This window comes from Atractosteus spatula, chromosome 7, assembly GCF_055471065.1.
Source record: "Atractosteus spatula isolate fAtrSpa1 chromosome 7, fAtrSpa1.hap1, whole genome shotgun sequence".
In the NCBI taxonomy this organism is placed as follows: domain Eukaryota; kingdom Metazoa; phylum Chordata; class Actinopteri; order Semionotiformes; family Lepisosteidae; genus Atractosteus; species Atractosteus spatula.
The window spans coordinates 16,219,974-16,242,368 of record NC_142712.1 but is presented as its reverse complement, the minus strand read 5'-3'; the positions used below and the strand labels follow the sequence as shown (position 1 = coordinate 16,242,368).

Sequence of the window (22,395 nt, the reverse complement as noted above, 5' to 3'; positions counted from 1 at the left end):
GGTTTTTAATGAGGCTCTTAACTACCAATAATTACAGAGAATCGTAACACCCAAGAGTTGAGATTTTCAGGGTAGACTGTAGTTGAATATCCTTTAGTGCCTCCATTTGTTAACAACCTTAGCCTTGCTCATCTGAGAGTGGGATTATAAAAATCCCCTAGTTTACTATCACATTGGATCTCAAAGCAGACGGTTAACTAATGAAACAAGAAGCAGGTGTGAAAAGCTAATTTGGAGAAACAATCACTGTAATTGATCAGCTCTTCTTTACCTCGAAAGCTCACAGATCAGAAAGATTAATGGGGCAGTAATTACCTGCCGGCATGTTGACTGTTTGGAAACGGATTCAGAGTAAGACTCTTAGTTTTATTCGTAAGCACCTCATTTGGAGAAAAAAAAACAGTTGCCTGTTGACTTAAGAATAGTTTTGCAGTTTTAACATCATAAGAGCATGCGTGCAAGTGCCTGATGTAAAAACTGAGCAGGTCCAAAAACTGAAATTCAGGCTTAAAAGATGAAAGATGCAGACAAATGTGTGAGATTTGAAGATGACACATTTAAACTTTTTCAGTCGGTTGGAAACAAATGTGTTCACATGTTATTTTATAACAGGGGGAAGTGCATACATTTCCCAATGGTTCAGTTTGTACAGCTTATTATCATGAGCATGAAAAATTCTCTCAATAACTATAAAAAATTCCATGATTACCTAATTCCTCAATATATTTTTACATTTTCTATATGTCTTCTGTAATGCTTACACTACGTGTGTAGATTATAATCCCCGAGTTAAATATACTTTTTATAATAAAACCATCCAATGACCTAAATAAGATGTCTGTCTGTGAGTTTAACTGTAACACTTTATGCCACATTGTGATTTTTAATCAGTTTATCCACTTGACTATGGCCATTCACTTTGCATTCATATGCATAATACCTAAATTGAGAAGCAAAAGAATGAAATGTAGTCAGTTTTAAACTCAAGAGATATGTTACACCTGTTGTCTTTATAAACAGAGTCACTTAAAGCACATTTCACACACTGTTAGGCTGTTTTATAAAGTCACAGGGATATGATTAAACTGGTTTCTATTTACTGGAAATACAAATACAAAACACTACCTGTGCTACCTGGTAAACTGGCCTTGAGGGAACAGAAAAACTAACATTTTTACCCGGGGAGGGAATGCAGGAATGCTCTATGACTCTATGTGATTACTATGATGGTAACAAGGCTTATCTGCCAAGGCGGATTTAATCCTGACCTGGATTTCCTTAAATCCAGCAGCGGGTGAAGTGTGGCTCCGATAACGACAGTAAGAGGACACTGACAGCCCTGTACTGACAAGTTTAATAAACTGTCAGAACAGGGAGTTCCATTTTATAAACAGGTTCTATGATGAACTTCAGTTGCAGTGAAGTTCAGATATTTCTTACAGGATTCAGTTTCTTACCAATGACTTGAAGCTAAAGTACATATTTTAGAGAAGACTGTGTATTATTTCAAACAATGGAACATTACTTAAAATTTATTTAACACTACCTAGAAAGAAATCAGCCCTTCACGTTTCACTGTACCATAAGGATTTTACATGTTTCCATCTCTACATGAATTATGCACTTTGTTAGAGTGTTTATGTATAACTGTATACAGTTTATGTTATTAAGCAGGTTTGATGATAATCCTAGCAACAAATTTCTTAATAGACTTATTTCTTAATAGTGCCTGCTTTAAAGGAGAAATTAATGTATGTAGATTTCATTAGTTAAATACTGTGTAAAACCTGCTTCACATATGACAAGCATAGTACAATTTTTAATTGGGTATGTTGAAAAAGAAATGGCCTGGAGAATTTAATGGCTCTCATCTAGTAAAACTGTCTGCAAAAAGATTTTATTTTAATGTTAATTTAACTACTGAACCTTTGTAAGACTGACCACAGCATGAATTAGAGTGTAGGTCATGTCTTTCCATCATTTCCACATTTTAGGATTTTGTTTGATTTGTAATTTGATCCCGTTTTTTTCTGTGAACGTTATAACAGCTATAGCAATGATAAGGATACTGTTTTAAAAATTTCAGTTTATATGAATGATAGGATTTTCCCCGATCATAAAATAGCTCTATTAAGCTTAGTTTGAATAAAGCTATTTATGGGAAAACACTAAAACACTGTAATGAAATTATACAGGCCTTTCTCTAAGAACTGACAGTTCTGACCTCTCTCTATCGCACCTATAAAACAGACAATAACTCAACTTTCCCTGACATCTATAATTTACAGATTGGGGTGTTCTTGTGACCTCTGTCTTTTGTAGTAGACAAACTAAATGCAATCTATTTAAACACCAATTCTAAGTATTTCCTGTAAGAAGCAAGGGGTTAAAATGACAGTTGAATGTAGCATTGTGAGGTAAATAGCTTCTGGTCCATTATGCTTTAAATTACTAAGGCCAAGAATGACCGTTCACAATAGAGGTGGTGTTCATAAAGCCTTTCCTCATCACTCCAAGTCCAAGTCCCGAGGTTCGATGTGCATAATTGCAGCAGTGACCACATGCTTGCAGGAGGCTGCTGGGCGCAGGGAGGGCACGACCTGAAGTAATCTGAGGAGTGATGGATTGATGGTAATTACTCGTAAATGGACCCGGCTTGCACAGCAACGTTTTTCAGCTGTGGCAAAAAAACAACCTCCTTTTTTTCCACAGCTTGGGGTAAAGTTAATGACCGGCGGCTGTGCATGGCTTATTTGCATGATTAATTGACAAAATAGGGGGATTTATACATTTTCATCAATTACTAGGCATATTTCAGCTCTGAGGTTAATGTACAATGTGACACACATGAAATGGCAAGCAATTACTGCTCATTGCAAACAGCAGCAGTTCTCTTGGGCCCATTGTGCTGTTTTAATGAGGCTCCTGTGCTTAACTGGATACCTATGTATCCCCTGCCATAGAATCTGCCGGTTTTCTATATATTTTAATAGTTGTATATCAGTTGAACAGTCAGTATGGACATTACTGACCACTAATAAAAAAAGAACAGACTATTAGTCTTTAAGTGTACATGTATCCAGTACACATAACAATACATAATAATAAACAATATTTATAAGGTTGCGTTCATTTTATAAATTAAAGCAGTAATTTAACACAGCTTTTGAATATTAGCGCCAAGTAAATTTTGTGCTGTCCAGTGGTCTTGTTAATGTTACTTGTTCCAAGTTGTCTATAAGTGAGAAACACAGGGACTTTGCAATACTTTAACAATCAAACTCAGCCTGCAGGAGCTGGGTAAGAGATGTCTCCTCAATCAATGGGAATACAATACTTGTATTATTACTGAGTGCAGTGGTACTTACTCAGTATGGGGATATCACATATTCAGCATCTATGCTTCCTTCATTTACCAATTATCTGTTGTGGAATAATCAGCAGTAATGGTATTCCTTCCACCTGACTTGGAGTGTGGAGTTTGTATGTTCCAGTGTTCACATGGGATTTTGCTACAGTAGGTGCTCTGAAGAGTGCAAAAACAGGCTGGTTTGGGTCAGATGGCATCCCTAAATTGTCCCCTGTATGTGTATGTGCTTGCATCTTGCGATTCAATGGTTCCTACTGAAAATCTGCCTGAAGTACAGTACAAAGGTATTTTCTAAAGGAAGAACTGAGGATGATTTTATGCAGTATGTGTCTCATTACATGGCTTGTGGGAAGCTCCTTTGATGTAGTCAGTGTTTTACAAGCTGGATTCATCCCAAGAAAAAAGTCTATTTATATAGTCAGAAAAGAGCTTTGCTGGCCAGTGTTAATATCTGTTTCAAATTATATTTCAAGAAATCACAAAACTCATGGTTAAAGTAACAAAAATTTTTAAAGGTGTTAGCAGTAGAAGTAAGGCAAAACTGTCATCATTCACCTTTATGCATATGGGGCATAGCTCTGGACATTTTACACAATAACTAGAATTATTCTCCTTTAATATTCAACAACTGGTCCTGTAATTTAAATAATGGGGTAATAGTAAATATTAACTGGTAGTTAAAACCATTTAAAAAACTGCATTTCATATTTTCATCATCATGATGTATTATCAAGAAGTCTGTTTTCCTCATGGGCTCCAAAATAATTTGTCAATATACAATTGCACACACTTCTATGTAAATCCTGCATTTTGTTTTCTAATATTATTTTTTTTTTAAGATCACACAGGTTTAATACTGCCTTGAGTACACAGGCCCATTTATGGGCAAGTAAACATTAGTACATACGAATTAAGAAATCTGGTGGTGATCCAGCAAGTAGCGATGAGTTATTATATATAAGCACAGACTGATGGAACTGTAAAAACTATATAAGGCAACACTGTCCTATAAAATCACCTACAAGAAGAGGAATGATCCTGCTGTAAATGAATTCCACTTGCTTAGCTGGGCCTAAAACATTCATAGATCCGGGGAAAACAAACGGGAACTTGAGATGAAACCCTTCGGATCATTGTTTACAAAGCACAGCAGATGGACGGGCTTCCAAAACTGCAGAGCACTGTAAAAACGATCAAACGCATTTCCAAAACTATTCCACTGAGATAAGGTTAGAATGTTCTGGGTAGTAATTTCTTTGTGCTTTGGAAAAATCATATGGTAGTGCCATGTCTTTTCACCATCAGTGTAAACAGCTCCTGAGAAGGAATGATTGGAAATGATGGAAAGAAGCTGGCTGCTCCGAGCTGAGGGTGAAGGTGTGTTTCTCCATGTGAAGTTGACTGCAGGCCGGCCTTTTTCACTTTGCGCAAATTTGGCAGGCTGGTGACAGAGAGACAGTCGGAGCTGAGGAGTTATGACTTGTTTATCTTCCCTTCACCAGGAGACAATGGAGTAGCCAGAAATCAACATGCATCTGGGCTGTTGCTCCAGTTACAAGACCTTTGTGTAAGCCACTACAGGGATTACATTCTTTCTTTGTGTTGTAATGCTTAAACATATACCACGGAATAACAATTTTCTTTGACCCTTAGACAGAGTTACATAATTCACCTCTCAGACAGTGGAAATGTAAAGAAAGGGGTGCAAACCACAGTGTAAAAGGGGGAATCCATTTGATCCTGAGCCAACGTCAAGAACAAGCAGAACTAGGTGCTGCATGGCACCACACACAGGCACAGGGGGAAATAATGTCACTGAAACCTGCCTGGCGTAGGCAATTTTCAGTGCAGGCCATCTCCACCAAAGGGTGTTGTGGGTTTAAATACAGCCAGCTTCTTTGAAGTTAAAACTCAGCTACTAAAAGTGCCAGGGCCCACAGTTGAAAGTGTCTCCGCCAAGCCTTCATTTATTCTATCCTCTCTATTTTGAGCTTAAGACTACGAGCAACCACACGACTCCCGGACTGGAGCCAGTTATACCTGCATCGCTAGTTGAAACGGTGTGGATTTTACAGATCTTCCAAATAGAAGCCATATATTATAAAGTTGTCCTCCCTACGGTGATTTACTGTATCACTGTAATGGATATTTACAATTTTTCTCTAATTCAGCTACAGTATATACAGTATGTATTATGTTTTTGGCAAACAGATTCTTCTTACACAATATAACATTTGAGAAATATAACTGTGCTATTGACGAACATTCCTATCTTCAAAGTTTCATGCGCAATGCAGTTCATTCATGTACAATTTCTATGCTAGAAAATGCAAACCTAAGGTTGTATTTAAAAAGAAAAAAACATGTTGGGGTGGTCAGGACTGATCCTGGAGAGCCGCAGTCCAGCACGTCTTTTCACCCTCAAATCAATTTGTGCAGACTTTCAACGGTTTGAAAATATTAATTATTGCAATTAAGTCAATTCCTTTCGATTAAGTGAAAGGCAAATTGATGACTTAAGGTTGACCTATAAAACTTGCTGGCTTTCCAGCACCAGAGTTGACCAGCTCTTACTTTGTTAATTATGTCCTCAGAGGAAGCATTGAGAATGTAAATGCCCAATAGTTTTGAATATAGGACATTTTATCTTCAGAATGGCAGTTAATATCTGCATTTAAAATATTAAATACAAACATTAATCATAAAACATAAAAAACTATTTCATAATTTATTAATTGTAAAACAGCACTTCAGGTCATCTCTTACCTCTTACCACCTCTTAAAGATCTCTTACCCAGATCTTTGAAAACATATATGCCAAATATTAAATGCTATATATCTGCTAGCTACAGTATATTATCTATGATACAAGAACTATAGCACACCTTCAGCATCTTATAGACATTTAGGCTCATAAGTTAATAAACAGGACACTTCTAATACTAAAATGATTGCATTTAAAATTATTTGCTGTCTTTGCTAAAGTGTTCATACACATTCAAATTTAATTCTGAGTTCTGTTACATAAAAGGACTAAACCACTGTCAAAAGAGCAATTAATGCATTGAAAAGCTGGCTATTTTGTAGGTATAATAAAAAGCTAAATTGCGCAGATTACATAAAGATGAAAATAGGTATTTATTGGCATTGTGATAATGGACTGCATCTTATGTTGGTTGGTCCTATCGAACAATTAATGGAATAACCTTGGTAGTCAAGGGTACTGTACATAGCTCATTGATCCACGCTGATAACTTCCCAGTAAGTGTCTATTTTAGTATCTCACAGACTATTTCTGCTGTGTAAAGTCATTGACTTTATTAACAACTGAAAAACATGTAAAACCACATAGAAAGGTGTTGCTAACTGAAAGAATGCAATATTTAAAAATGCAAAAAATATATTTAAATTTCATTCCCAACAGTGAGAGTTCACCTGTTGTATACAGTACATACCTATACAACAAATCATTAAAGCAGATACACCTCAATAAACAAATGGATGAAGATGATGACATGATGAGAATGGTGTTTTATTTGAAAGGCAACAAAAGGTGCAGTTTCCATTGAATCAAGAATATTTTCTTGGTTAGCTTTTGCAGCAGGCCAGTATTGTATATAGTTTACCTCCAAACCTCCTGTCATTTAATCTTGGTACTCCATTCATACCTGCTTATCATCCATCAGTGAATAAGCCAGCAGGCACAGACAGTGGGACAGACGTCACAGAGACGGGAGTAAAGTAAGGTAGACTATACAGCACCTGTACCTTCTATGAGCAACTCCTGCCCATGGCTGCCCAACAGAGTGCGAGAGAGGAAAGGTGCAAAGTCCACAAAAATCTCACGCAAGAGAGGGGCCACTTTTTCCAAGGCCCTTTCCAGCTTTGTCGTGATGCTACAATTAAAAAAAGAAAAGGGATAAAAACATTCAATAGAGCAGGCAAATTCAAAAGAGATACAAAAACAGAGTCTCCCTCTACAGTCAACACTGTCACAAGGGAGACGGGAGATGTGGTGTTTACCTCAAATGTTTTTTGTGCCATTTCTGTGTCAATATTGATGAATTCTCACATGAAACAATGGAAGGCACCAGCAATATTTAAAGGATAACAGATTACTGGCTAGCTGAGCACAGATTTGGGTTATGATTCCTAATTACAGTACTTGCAATCCCACTTTGCTAAATGTCTGTCGATACAACTCTGGAAGATGATTTATAATTTCTTTTGTTATTCTCAAATATACAGAGGAAGGAGTGGCACGGTCTTAATTTCCCATACATTAAGTAGGTATTTTTGCCTAATGCACATTTGGTGAGAAGGTTTCATGCAGCCTATTAGACCAGACTAGATCATATCTAAGAAAGCCATTTGCAGGCCATTAATGGACAATACAGACATTCCCCCCTGCCCCACCCCCAAATATATAAAAAACTAACAGAACTTATAGTCTTAGAAACTGAAAAATGTACACCTTTTTGATTAATAGGGCCTTAGCTTTAAAGCGAGTATCTGGTAGTGTGAGCAGGCATTAAAAGGCCTGGGTGATGCAATGGAAATGTCCTTGCCTAAGACACTGGCCTGCACCTCTGGGGCCTGGTTGGAATCCTGCCAGGGAGCTAAAGGATTTGAGTTCTGGCGGTGTCAGCCCGGCTCTGAGTGGACATTGGTCCACATCGCAAAAGGCACTGAAATACAAATTAGCAGAGACATAGTAGTTAAAGAGTAAACAGCTTCAAAGAGCGTTTCAGACTTTATTTTTTGGCCACCTCTATACCTATTTATTATGTTTGCACTTGCTCTGATGAAACTATTTGATTTGCATTTGTGTCTGTTATTTGTGTGAATCTGTGTGTTTAAGACACACAAGTGGCTTATACACATGGCCTTTGCTGTCACTTGCTCCTTCATTAAATCTCCCCATGTGGACATGTGGATATTTTTTCTCTTATGTAAGAGGACGAGCCTAAAACAGCCCAAGTATGGCGAACAGCATGTCCGACAGTCACACATGGAGATTTAATGAAGGTGCCAAAGTGCTTTATTTACAGAAGGTGCTGTAACGCACCACTCAGTAAGCAACAAGATGATTACTCAGTATAAAAACAAAAAAAATCCTACTCCTTTTACAGAGTCCTTGCTGAACTGTAATTCGTAGTCTTTTCTGAAGGGTGGCTACGCCAATTACCAGTCATTTCAATTAAACAAAATAAACTGAATCTCTTTAATTCATACATTTTATCTTCAAAGAACAATTTCATATTCATCTTTCTTAAATAAAAAGACCTGTCAGTCATTATGTTTTATGGCAGTAACAGTCACACTGCTCAATAAGGTCTTAAGCTATTGAGACCTTATTGCTAGATATTAAGAACCAGTCTCAACAAAGACCAGAGACCTAGGTCTCCTCAATGAAGGAGATTTGGCTGCCACTCTCTTTTGTAGTCTGAGGTACAGACTGAACAGAACAGGTCGGCCATCTTAAAAACTCTCATAAATTGCTGTGCTCACAGGTACTATACATTTCTATTGAAACATTACTGTGTGTACAAAGCAACTGCCTCAACTTAGTAAACCTTATTAGTTTTAGTAAGTGAAACTACTGTAATTATGTTCAGTGAGCTCACGTCTTTTAAACTCCTTGAAAATCTCAGCAAGGACTACTTAAGACCAAGTGCTTATGGATGAATTTCCTACTGTCTGGAAGTTATAGGCATGGAAAGGATATGAAACATCCCTGCACAGGAAGGCTTGAAGGAAAATCATTTTGTCACACCATTGGAGTCATTGGCAAGGCATAATTCCTGTTAGGAATCTGTTTTTCTTATTATTTTTGCAAAGATGACAGTACTGATCCTCTTACACTGCAGACGTTATGAATTCTTGATACATTAAAATATTATCACAAAATCAAGAGAATAACTAACAAAGATTAAATTAGTAAAATTTCTTCCATAGTATCTGTTCTAAGGAACGAATCAAGACAAAACACAAATTAAAAAGTTAAGTTTTGTGTAAGACATTAAAGGTTTGCAGTATGTTGTTTCTAGACTATTTCAGTTTCACATTTATAGACAGGATTCAGTTTGGCTGATTTGAGAGTCATTATTGAAATGGTTTGTAACAAGTGCAGAGCTGTAATTAAAGCTATATACTACAGCAGTGCAATATATGCACCCTGTTCTTCTTATATAATATTCGGATTGCACAAAATAGTGTAAGTTAAAAAAAATGTAATAAAATGACCCATATCATAAATGAATGCAATTAAAGAATAAAAAAAGACTAAAACTAACAGTTTCATTAGTTCACAGAATGAACATAAGGCCCACTGTGTAACTAATACTTGGTATGAAAACTATGTATATAAAGATTTATGTGAATGAATGATACAAATTCAATTTGGAAAAAAACACAATTCACATTCCAAAGTGAAATGCCATAAGAAACTGTTACCAAACACTACAGACTGTGGTGCTTTACAAGGGGTATTCCAAATGAACTTTCATTTGCCCCTACACTCTAATAAGTTGTCAATATTTGCCTTTATTGTTTATTATACTGTAAAACCATGCCATGAAAAAACTACTGAAAGTATTCTAAATTCCTAGTAAGCATACTAAGATTACATAAAGCAATGTAGTATATAACTGTTACACTCTTACACTACTGTATGTGCACCTGTTTCTGCAACAAACCAGCTTTGTCCATTTCAATTAGCCTTTAGACACGCATTTTTAGTTGCTTTTACTGATAGTTCACTGTAAAACCAGAAGCAAGAACAGGGGCCTACAATATGATAAGCAAAATAGCAAACATTAACAATCAAGAAACAATGACAGAAGTTATTTGGTTTCTCACGTGTTGAGAAATTACTGTACTGCATGTGGTGAGGACGCTACTGTAAGCATCTTGATAGTGAAGAGAGAAAGTCTTTCCTTTCCTTTAGATTTTATTTTATTCATGCACCTCAAACATGCAAACAATACATCAAATTTTGCTACACCTCAAAATGTGCTTGTACTGTAGTTTCTGAGAGACCAGGCAACCTCTCATATGATCAAGTGTCTATAAAAATAATAAGTAACAATTACCAGTTTCTTTTTTACTTCACAAGAAGAGGCAGAGCGAAGCACGGTTTGAAAACTGCAACAAAATACAACACCAGCCAAAGCGCTCTTAATAATATTCAGAACAAACGCAAACATAATAATTTGGCAAGGGCATATGGGTGAATTTTTATTTGTATGCATTTGTGCTTGGGAACAGACCCCAGGCAGGGTTTCAGCACATGTGAAAGTCCTCATGGTGAGACCTAATGTTCTTGTGCACCTAGATGTGTGGATGTTGTGAGGGACTGGAAACAAGCTTGTGTTGAGTGCGTGATGAGCACGTTCCGAACGAGAACAGCGTGAAAGGGAGGGCTGCAGCAGGCCCGTACCTCATGTTTTCCACAGTGTCCTCCGGCATCGGAGCGACTGTCTGAACAGCCGGAAGGTTTTTGCTGGTGGCACCATTCACGAAACTGGAGGAGGAAGATGCGGAGGAGGAAGCCGAGTCTGTCGCGCCTGCAGCCATTGGAAACAACCACATGTGTCAACGGGCAAGAAGAGCTCTCCAATGAAAACACGGTACCCCACACAAGTGCTCAGTGCATACTGGGAAAAATCTCACATTATGTAACCGCTAAGTTCTGCAGAAGACAAGGAAGAGATACTTGTGCGCATTTAGTATGCATTCACAAAACCATTTCTCTTGTAATATTTTAAATACAGATTTTATGCTAGATATCCTCCAATATTTCTCATTTTAAATCATGAATAACAAATTTAAAGTAAAGATTTGCATCCAATGCTTGGAAGCTCTGCTATTTCTAAGAAGAACTCAGGTTTATACTAAGGAAAGAGCTTGGTTTTTGACTGCAGTAATGCTGTATTTCCCTTCAACAACAACAACAACATCTAAATTGGCATTTAACAATCAAAAACAGGACTGTTCAGTTACTTTTTTCATCCATTAATCTATTCCCAGAATATTTCATTTTTTTAGGTACATTCACACAGAACTGCTCCACCTCACCTTTCCTGGACACCAGCTGTTAGAAAACCATTGAACCAACACTGTTGGTAGATTTTTCTATTTTGAATATTTCTTTTGAAACAGTAAAAAATGATTAAATTTATTAATTGAATACAAAATAGTTTAAGTCAGTGTCCAAGGGCTTTTCTACAGTCAAGATCATTCTTTGCCTTGTTTATTATTTTTTTAGAAAAAAGGGACCATTGACATTGTAAACTAAAACTAGATTTTAACATGTAACTAAAACTTAAATATCTGTATGCTTGAAGCAGTCCTTTAACTTTAACACATATTTATCACTCCTTCTCTCAGGATCATTGGAAGCAGAGTCCTTTCAGATTTCTATACAGTATGAGCCCTGGGGCAAAACTATAGACTCTGCAAGGTCAGGGCGAGAAGTCACAGAATAAGGATACATCTCCTCTTGAATGTACAGATTAGAAATGTTGAAGCTCTTTTAAAGCTAGTATGTTATTTTTTTAATTTGGAAGCAAAACATTTGCTTAAGTGTCAAAACATTTCTTGCTTGATTAAGACAGGTATTTACCAAAGCTTTCAGCAAAAACTGCCAAACATTTTCTTTTCAAATTAAAGTCCACTTATTCAGCAATACTTTGATACTTTAAAACTTTGAAAAAAATGACATTCCAAAAGTCATGAGAAGAAAACAAGTGCCTGAATTTAGTATTTTATTAATCCCATCTTGATTTTATCTCGATTTCCCCATGTTTAAAGAAGCATAAAGAGAGCCTGGATATATGCATGGGGGAATACAGCAGGTAGACTGATAATAAGCAGGAGTTTTCCATCATCTAGAAGGTAGGTTTTAAATTAGGCCTAATGTGCCACTATCCGAGTCTGATGTCTGGTTTGTTCAGAGGGATGTGTGCATGCAAGCTCATAAAAAGCCAATGGGAGCTTTCTCTATAAATGTCTTTCAAGTCTATGATGTTATCTTAATTAAAAAAACACTTTATTACACTTCATTCTGTGCACTTGCACCTACTTATACTCACTTATAAAATCTGAGCTTTAAATACCTAAGAAGAAAAAAGGTTGGAGAATACGGGCATATCCATAAATGTTGCTTTATGTTTTGATACGTACAGTAAGCAGGGTACTATGAGTAAAATAAAAATATTGCTTCTCCCTTTGGAATGAATATTGGTCTAACAAAAAGAATCAAGCAAATAGAGGTGGAAAGAGAGACATCTAGTGGTTTGATTAAGTCAGTAGATTAAGAGAGACTGATTCATAAAAGGCTGGATTTTTATGTTCTATTTAGAAGACGTGTTTAGACAATGTCTTCATTTGTCGGCTCCTTAAGAGCAAGAATTCCCTAGGTACAATTATTTAGTCATACATCTGTGATTTCTTTTTTCATTATCTGAACAGACCTGCAGAAATAATCCCTCTGCTGTCCATTTCAAAACAAAATGAAAGGCCGAATAAATCAGTCTCAGCCAGCTGCGTTTTTAAAATTGAATCTGCACAGTGCAGGACCATAAGCAATATTTAAATGACTAAGTAAAACAAAAACAAAACACAATGGGATGCTCATGCTACAAATATCCGAATGGGACACTCCTGATGAGTAGTCACTAGCTCTTTTTTTAAGGAAGAAAGTGAGAAACCGCTCACCTGTTGTGTTAATCATGCTTTTTGGCGTTGCTGAGGCAGCAGCAAAAATGTTGGGCGTGCTTCCTGAAGCAAGTCCTCCCGTCGAGCTGGCAGTGCCAACCGTGTTCACTGCCAGGCTGCCCGGAGGAGGCTTCTTCACGGGCACCACGACACTCCTGTCAGGACAGGTGACAAAGGACACACAGCTCGTTACGTGCGATTCCAGGAACGAGGAATTGTACAGGTTACAGCGGCAGCCAACAAGACAAAGAGGATGTGAAGGGAAAGTAAGCAGATTGACTGCCTGTGTGTTACGCACTGACCAGTTACCTCTCTGTTCTAGCCTCTATTACCTTTCCCTTATTGCCTCAAAGCCAGACATGAATTAAATCTATTATACTGTTTGCTGAAACACAAAAAGAAAAAGGTATACTTCAATGCAGTGGTGCAATGGCTTATTACCAAATATAACAGAACCCATCATAAGGCTGCTCCAACAATCTCTCTTTACAACTAAAACTTCATTCAAAAGCACGATGCAGGTGTTTAGGACACGTAAACATTCTGCGTAGTGTACTGTGCTGATTCGTTAGGTTAACTGTAAAGTTTGTAAAGCTAAAGCAAATAAACTACCAAAAGACAGGGAGTTGCTGGAAGCCCTGTTCAGAGTCATTAACATTTGTGTTTGAAACAAGACAAGTTCCAGAATACGTCTGTGGGACAGGACTGACATACTGTATATTATATTTTTTCGCAGAAAAATTTAATTGTTGTACCACTGCTCCATGCATCAAACAACATGTTTTTGCCTCATAACTGACATTGAAAAAATCTGTTAACGGTTGAATGTCATATATTGTTAATCAAGGCTGCAGCTCAATCATATGACTGAAAAAGCATTTACTTTTTGAAATTGTAACAAACGACCAAAAGATATCACTGTTCGGCTTTGCTTTAGAGAAGGAAGAAAGTCTTCTCCTAACATTTTCACGAGAGATGATCTCTAAAGTGAAGAGAAGCACATAAAATATTAAAGGCAGGAGTTAAGCACTTAACTGATAACCCTGTGTATATAGCAGTGTACAAAAGTATAACCACACCAGATATGATGAACTGTCCATATCCTCTGTATTTAGTTTGAGAAGGGATTAGGCTGAGATAGTACATTCCTTCAGAGAGTTTTTCCAGGTACCAGAGAAAATGCACTCTTATCAGAAAATCACACTGTATCTGTTCTGTAGTTCAAGAAGACGCCAAACACTCAGTGTCACCTACACAGTGTTCATGTGATAAATTACAGCTCACTCTGCATTGTAACTCAGCATGGATTTAATAATCCTCCAGTCATGTGCTGTTTAAACTCTAGGCACCAGTGTTTGGCATGTGAATAACAGATTTTAAACATGTTATCCTTTTCTTTTAGAAAAAGATATTGAGGCATAGAAAATAAATTGTTTTAAGTGGGTTGCTGACAAAACAACATTGTTTAACATTGAAACATGCTTGGACGTGCAGAATAATAAAGAATGTGCATTGTTTTTGAGGGGCTGTGGAGTAAAAGTGTCTGGGTTATTTACTTTGGGGTCAATTTGGGGTCAAAGGCTTTACTACATTTTCATCTTGTGTAGAAGGTCTTCATCACACCAATCCAGAGATCAAATAGCAGGGTTCTGGTTCTATAATATCCCTAGTAAGTTCCTGTTTACTAACAAAAAAAAAACATCTTATTCTGCAGTGAAGTGTACATACTGTACCTGTCACTCCCACCCTAAAAGACTTCATCCTTCACCTCCAAATAACTGAGGTTATACACTGACCACAAGCTCCAGCATGATATAGAAGGGAAAATGGAATTTCCTTATTTCTACTGAGATTTCTCAAAGCTCACTGCCTGGAAGTGATCAGTTGCAGTAATTCAGTGCACCATGTCCTTCTTTCAGAGAAAAAGACCATGGTGGATGTCTCCTTGTCATTTCCTCTAGTGGGTTTTTCAGATTCCCTCTGAAGAATTTAATTAGCATGATAAATACTGTTAGAACCAAAGTAGGGTAAAATAACGACAGTGAAACTGTTAAAAATAAAACAAACCATGAAGATCGCAGGAACTACCAATTTACCGTGTATTAATTGAGAGAAATATTTCTATTGCTTTGCAAAATGAGACTTACTATAAGTGTTAATTAGAAAGTACAGCAGCACTCTGAAAAATGTTCATTCTATTAAACTACTGCCTTTTTAAGGAGTGTTAAAAGTGAGATTGCAAATTGTTTTTTTTTCCAGCTACAATCATCCTTTATTTTTCACCAAAGCTTTGGATTACATACTTATGTCCTTAATAACACTTAGCAGTTGTAAAGATAATTATTTAGATGGTGTAATCAGAATAGAGTCTTTGGGGCTGGCCTGCTTTCCTGTAGCAATAAAACACTCAACTGTTGTTTGTAAACTGAACAACATTCCTCTCTGCTGAGACTGTGTTCTGAAAACATCAGAGCAAGATAAGTGTTGTGCCTGCTTCTGACAAAGAAACTGTATTGCAATGTCCAAAAAATGTTTGAATCCTGAAGTTAACTATATCACAGCATTTGATATACTGTTTAGTGACAAGACCTGCTCAAAGAACAAGATCAGGCAGTCAGTAAGAAATGTGCTCAAATATTCAAGTACTTTGTGATGAGCTGCTGCTCTTAAATGTAAGTGAAAATAGTAAAAATATATATTATTTATAACTTTTGCCATTATTGTAAGACTTTTTGCAGAAGCCCAGTATTATAATTATTAAATATAATATAAATAATTATACAAAACAAATTCTTTATCTAAAAAAGTTAAAGCCTTATTCATTTGATGTCTTTTAGTTGGAATCACGTAGCACCTGTCACCATTGTAACATGAATGTTTTACTTAATTGACTTACTGAAAGGGCAAAAATAAGGCAAATATTTTCAGCACCCTTTATTAATACAAATCACTTAACGGAATAATCATTTAGAGGTCATTTCTGATGGGATATAATTTGATTATATCATAAATAAGATTTAAAGAAAATGAAACTGTGTCCTAAATCACCGTGCAAAAATTCATAGTAAACATATGTGCTCGAAAACCACAAAATGAATAATGGAGCTGTAAAAAATATATCATACTATTATTATAATAATACAAACATAATAGCTAATCACACTGGTTTAGAGTGAAACATATGCGATTGGTAAAGAATAATGTTAAAAAGGAATAAGCAGAGGTTAATTCCATGCTGAAAAATAAATAGGTGTGAGACAGAAAATCAGCCGAATGCTTTTGTTGACTAGTAATTCAGAGTGGATTTAACCTCTGCTTTTCCCCTGCACCTTGTATACTGATGCGGCTCCCCCAAAGAATTATAAATTTGCAGGAGTCATAATTAAACCTGACCTCATTCTTTTCTTACCTTTGACTAGTCATAGAAAGGTATGGGATCATCATTAGTAGTATAACAAATGTTTTTTTTATTTGTATCTTTGTTTTTTTAGTAAAGTTTTGATATTGTCAATTGTTATTTGACTTTGAAAAAAGACCTCAAAGAAAAATTGTGAGGAAAATGCAATTGGACATTACACTCAGCTGTCTAAAATAAAAAAAAAAGATCCTCTTAGATTGGTCATATTCAGTGCATCTCTTCTGGACAGATGAGGCAAGAGGCAGCACCATATTGAACACTAATTGAAAACTCCACTTGCCCAGAAACACAGGAAACAGGGGTCTCATGGAGGCGGCTCACAGCTTCAGAGTTTGAAGGGAAATTTTTTGATGTTGTCACTCCCAATCTATTGAGGAGCTGACAGACAATCGAAGGCTGCTGTCTGGGCTGGCAGGCTCATTTCGCTGGCAGGTGGCAAACAATTAGACACACCAATTTGTGCCTCCTGATGACATTAAAGCATGAAACAAAGTTGTATGCAGCGCCGGCTGATTTGTGTGAAAGCATTTCAAAAATAATACACTTTGCCGTGGCAACTCATTTCAGGCTGCCACCTCCCATTATGGGTTTGAGCGGTGAAGGCGACAGGCCTGGGCTCAGCGTGGCGTAAGGCCGCTTCTGTTTAATCTGTCATCAGCGCCCTGGAGACCCTAATCCCCTCCTTTCATCAATATCACCTCATCATTTACATTCAAAAGTCCTGCGCTCTGCGCATACATTAAAGAGGGTGGCAGGCATTGTGCAGGAGACTCACCAGCTCCTCCACCTTTTTTTTCTTCTGGGCCCCACGGACTAACGCAGGAGACAAAGACACGCCATTGCTGTCCTCCAAATTGGGCAACAACAACAAAGAAAGGGCCACTGGAAAGCTCTGTAAACTTTCCATTATTTACGTTGAAAGTTTAAAATGAATACAACTTCAGAACTGGAAGAGGGGCCTTTTTTCAAGTACTGCACACAGGCAATACACAAAACGACCAAACTGCAGGCACTGTTGTTTAAGACTCTCTTGTTTTGTCATGTTTTGGGACAAATCACCATACTAAGCATGCAAACAGAATGAAAAGAAAAAAGATACAGAACACAGAATACAGAAAATGATACACTTGTAAAGTAGAGCATAGCCAGGAATGTGCTTGTGGGCTTGTTCAGTGATAAGAGTAACATAAACAGTGATAGACTCCATAGAGAAGTCAGGCAACAGTATACTACTTTACACAAAAACGTCTCAAACAGCCATGCTCAGGCCTGAAGTAATATCTCTTGATTGCTGGACCAAAGCCTTTATCTTCAAATGGAATGTAAATAAACCATAAAAACATCTAAAAGTTATTTTTTAGCATATTTTAAAGGCAAACATCTTGGCAAATGAATAAAACTTTACAGAGCTCAGCTGCATAATTTATTAAATCCTCCAGATACAAGAAGAGCTTGGGAAGAAACCGAAGCTGCACATCATAAAATAAAAACTAAAAAATTGATCTAATGACTTCTTTTTTTTAAACCTGGGCTGTTTCCCAGAAATGTATGATGAAATAATTTCTGTAATGCTGCTCTGCTTTCAACATTCATCTCAATACACATGAACAGAGGTTTCATTTTATCTCCTTTAAAAAACACAAAAAAGCAAAGCAAATTTTTTGCCTTCCACATTTTTAATTTCAACCAACTTATAGTCTTCCTGCCATCGGCGTCAATTACAAGTTCGGCTTAGATGTGCAGTACAAGAAAGTCAAATGTCCATTTCCTTTTTTCTGTAAATTGCTTTATTTTTTTATTTAAAAAAAAGAAACAGTATTTGGACTGTAAAGTTTGTGCTAATAAGTACTGTCATCCCTTGCTTTTCACGGGTTCGTACTTCGCGGTTTCGTTCATTCGTGGGTCCCCCCCCCAAAAAAAAATTCAGGGAAGTACAGGGCAGGCGATGGCGTTTCCGCGAGCCTGTGTGCGTTGCGTATTAGTCCACCTTTGTGCCTTTTAGTGTCTGTTAACTTCCTGCGTTTCGATGTTCAAGTGAAGTTATTGTGCCCCATATCCATTATTTTTATTACATACGGGACCTAAACGTACTTCTACTGTAGGTCTCGTGCTAGTAAACCTGGACCTAAAAGACGCAAGAAAGTGATGACTGTGGCAGAGAAAGTTGCACTTTTAGACACATTAAAAGAAAGAAAATGGTATATATTGTTTATTGGGCAGAATAAAAATAGTTATTCATTTGTTACCAAGACTTTTATGCCTTTCCTTTGTCTCCGCGAAAATCAAGCAATATGCTCTTGAATGTTCTCTTGAACGATTAGAAAAAGAAGACTAAAATGTTGTTTTTTTGGAGACCAGGGTTGTTTTGGAGAGGGCGGTCAATTATTCGCAGATTTTCGTTTTTCGCGGGAGGTCTTGGAACCTATCCTTAGCGAAAAGCGAGGGATGACTGTGCTTATACCAGAAGAAACATGCTGTATGTAATAAACGCTGAAATGTATTTCTACAAATGCCCCTATTGCCCTGTTGTGTGCCTAACACTGCTGATGGACAATTTTAACAAAGAAGAGGGAATTATTAGTACTGTACATGGGGGGGGTAGATGCATGTGGCTGGGGGGAAAATTCAGAGGAAGAGGAAAAGAGGAATCTTTCGCAGGGGATCTTGTTACCTGTCAAAGGAGTGAAACTGCATGGGGAGGATTGCCTGCGCTTCCCTCTTCACCGCAGGGTCAGGGTAGGGCAGTGGCTCCGGTCCAGACTCTGCCCCTTCCACAGGCGCGGCCACGAGGCTTTTGAGGATCTCCTTGACGTTGATGCCCTTGTTGCCATGACTGATGCTGGAGATGGAGGGGGTGGGCTTCAGCACGTCGGCACTGGGGCTTTCTGAGAGGCTTTCCTGGGACTTCTTGACCTCAGAAGACAGAGTGGAGAGCAGCTCGCTCATGGCGTCGGGCCCGGTGCTGGGCTCCAGGTCGGTGCCATTCAGCACGTTTGACACCTGCTCCTCTCCGATCCCAGAATCCGTGTGAGGGAGGGAGCTCTCGATGTGAAGGTCTTCTACCGGGGTTGGGTTCTCTTTCTCTTTGCTGCTCTCCACAAAAGTTGGAGGGTTTTCTTTAAAAGACAATACATAATAAAGTTAGTTTTTGTTTCAGTTTTGTCAATCCTTTGTTTGCTGAATGCTTTCTATTTTCATTTCTTTTATAATTTTGCCCACGGTGTCAGAGGGCCCCATTTATGTTTGCCAGGTTCAAAATATTCTATTCAGAAAGACATTCCCAGATGTTCATCAAGGGCAGTTTTGGGCAAGATTTAAGACTCTCATTATTCGTCTGGAGGCAAATGTGGATGCCCATCATAAAAAAAATCATATGAAAAAGTAAAAGACATACAGGAGGAGACAAATATTTTCACTTACGATTCTATATTGACTCCTCCACACAAAGTGTGCTGCTGAACCAAGTGTGGCTCTATAAGCCAAGGGTTCTTCAGCTTTTACATGATGCCTAACTAATTTCAGGTTAGCTCATTTTGATATGCACTTCATCTATGGTGTGAGACATATTTTGGATTTAACTACATGGCAGTAAGTCCAAGGAATGCTCAGAAGCATCCAAAAAAAGTAATCCAAAAAAAGTATGTATTTGCTAAAAGTGCTTTTGTGCAAGAAAAATCTAAACATAAAATAGTAAAACTTAAGTTTCTCAAAGGAATTTTCTACTAGCAGTTTCAAAACAACGGGTCTACAATCACACAGGTAGTAATGACACAGTCCATCACTAAAGACTGAGACCAGACTGCTACACTATAAGTGCCAGGTTACAATACCCTTGATTGACAGGTAAGAATCTATTTCAACCAGAGGTAAATCAGGATCTGTAACCAGATACAAGATGGTGGGCCAGACAGGAGATAACGACAGCACTGCTTATCCAAAACAGGTAAGAAAAAAATCAAAGATCAGTCAATCCATACTGTAGATGAGATTAATGAAATCTATTTATCATGGCCTAAATATAAATATAAAGGTATGTGGTACAAATAAAAGACCTCATGTTTCCCGAATGAAATGAAGTTTAAGGTAGGTAAATACTTAGAGTTTATGAGAAACTTCAATAGAGAGCATGTGAGGAGTTTGTGCAGCAAACCAAACCACAGTCAAAACTGGGATATCTCCCTGAATATCTCACAGCTGTCGCTTGAATTCAATTTGAGAATGTTTTATTTTAAGACCAGCATACACATGAAAAGCAATTTCAAGAAACATGTTTAATAAACAATGACAGAACACAATTGGGAAGTTTTATTTTTAAAAGGATTTATAGGATTTGTATTTTTTGTGTCTTTCATATTTTCTCTGTATGTTACAGTTCTTATCCTTAAAAAGTATTTTTAAAAATGTTTCTTCTTAAAGTTAACTGTACATTGTAATTCTTTGCTTTTCACATCATGTGGATGTGGTTTAGCAGCACACTTGTGAATAAACAATCCTGTCTACAGAAGGAACACTACATTGCAAGGTGTGAAAGAGTGAGCTGCATGATTTGGATATGGTACTGTATCTTGTGTATATCACATTCTACATTCCAGTGTAGGACTGACCTCTAACTTGCTTCTTCTATATTCTGCATGGGGATGCATCTCTACATTCTAATCTGCGTGTCATAGACAGTCACGTGGCCAATGAACTTGTATGTCTCAGCATGTCTCCTGATTGGCCAAAGGCAAAATGTTCTCCTGAAAATGTTTCCCAAAGTAGAACCCTCATCTAGTCCTGTATTGAGGTATCCATTGTTTCTGGGACTGCAGACACTTCCAGAACACATAAGGAAGCACTGTGAGTTGAAAATTGTTCTCCTATATTTTGACCTTCAGATCTTTGGACAGATCTCTGACTTTCCCCATGATAATGCATGATAATGTGTGAGATTGTGGTACTTTTGTGTTTAGCCTCCTCTATATTCCATGGTAACTGTAATCAAGCTGACTTCCAGAAGTGTCTGTAAGCTTTTTGAGGCTTTGTAAAACTATTAGATGACTAAAAACATTGGATGGTTTTCAACATATTTCTAGAGCAAAAATAGCTGAATATTTTATATTTAGAAATAGATGTACAGTACATTTTGCAGTTCTATGAAAAATATTGAGGCACTGCACATCAGTATTGTTTTTGCTAAAAAAATATTTAATTACACTTTATCCAGGGGCCAAACAAATGTTCAGTCACACTGTCAACAATTTGAAAGCATGCAAAAGTAGTCGTGTGCATTTACTGTATATATATTCTCACTCAGGACATGTTTGTATATAACCACATTGTTCTTAACATCACACATCAGAATAAATGAAGATTCAAACATTTTGAAGAGATACAATATTACTGTAGATGGAGAGTACGAATATATACAAATATGGACATATATTCTATGCTATATTGTATATGGACAACCATATACAGTAAATGGCTGCATATTTTAATTAGGTTTATTAAATGCTATGTAAAATTACTGCATTATGAAAGTAATTCCTAGGAAATAGCTACTCAGAATGCAAACTGAGCTGAAGAACAGATAATTCTTGTAGGTAGTGCCTATTCACTTTATATGCTAATTCTGCATTTATATCCATTTCAATTTAAATCTGAGTTCAAAAAGATTGAAAGGATAAATCTCAAATGCTTATCAAACTACTACTCATACTCAAACCTATCAGGACCATCTTCTGCTGATAAATAGCTTGTATCTTTTTATAAAGGATATTTAATTTAAAAAGTATACAGTCATCTCAAACGTGCTTGAACGCAAGTAATTTAACTATGACAACATTTACAGCAGTAGGCATTATTATCCAAAATTAGTAAAAGGCAGCATTCAGTGCAGTTGAAG

General features: G+C 37.1%; 1 protein-coding gene across 5 annotated transcripts in view; it reads right to left on the bottom strand.

The window, feature by feature from the left end:
• nbeaa (neurobeachin a) overlaps positions 1-22,395 on the bottom strand; it is a 356,961-nt gene that overhangs the window by 158,208 nt on the left and 176,358 nt on the right. For 3 of the 5 annotated variants that reach the window (XM_088922429.1, XM_088922430.1, XM_088922431.1), the window contains exons 30-34: positions 19,180-19,624; positions 13,091-13,245; positions 10,812-10,938; positions 7,939-8,058; positions 7,133-7,266 (exon numbers count right to left, since the gene is read on the bottom strand). In XM_088922429.1, the coding sequence (XP_088778555.1) occupies positions 7,133-7,266; positions 7,939-8,058; positions 10,812-10,938; positions 13,091-13,245; positions 19,180-19,624 (981 nt within the window). The remainder of the gene's footprint in view (positions 1-7,132; positions 7,267-7,938; positions 8,059-10,811; positions 10,939-13,090; positions 13,246-19,179; positions 19,625-22,395) is intronic. The other 2 variants (XM_088922434.1, XM_088922432.1) reach the window with 2 other exon arrangements.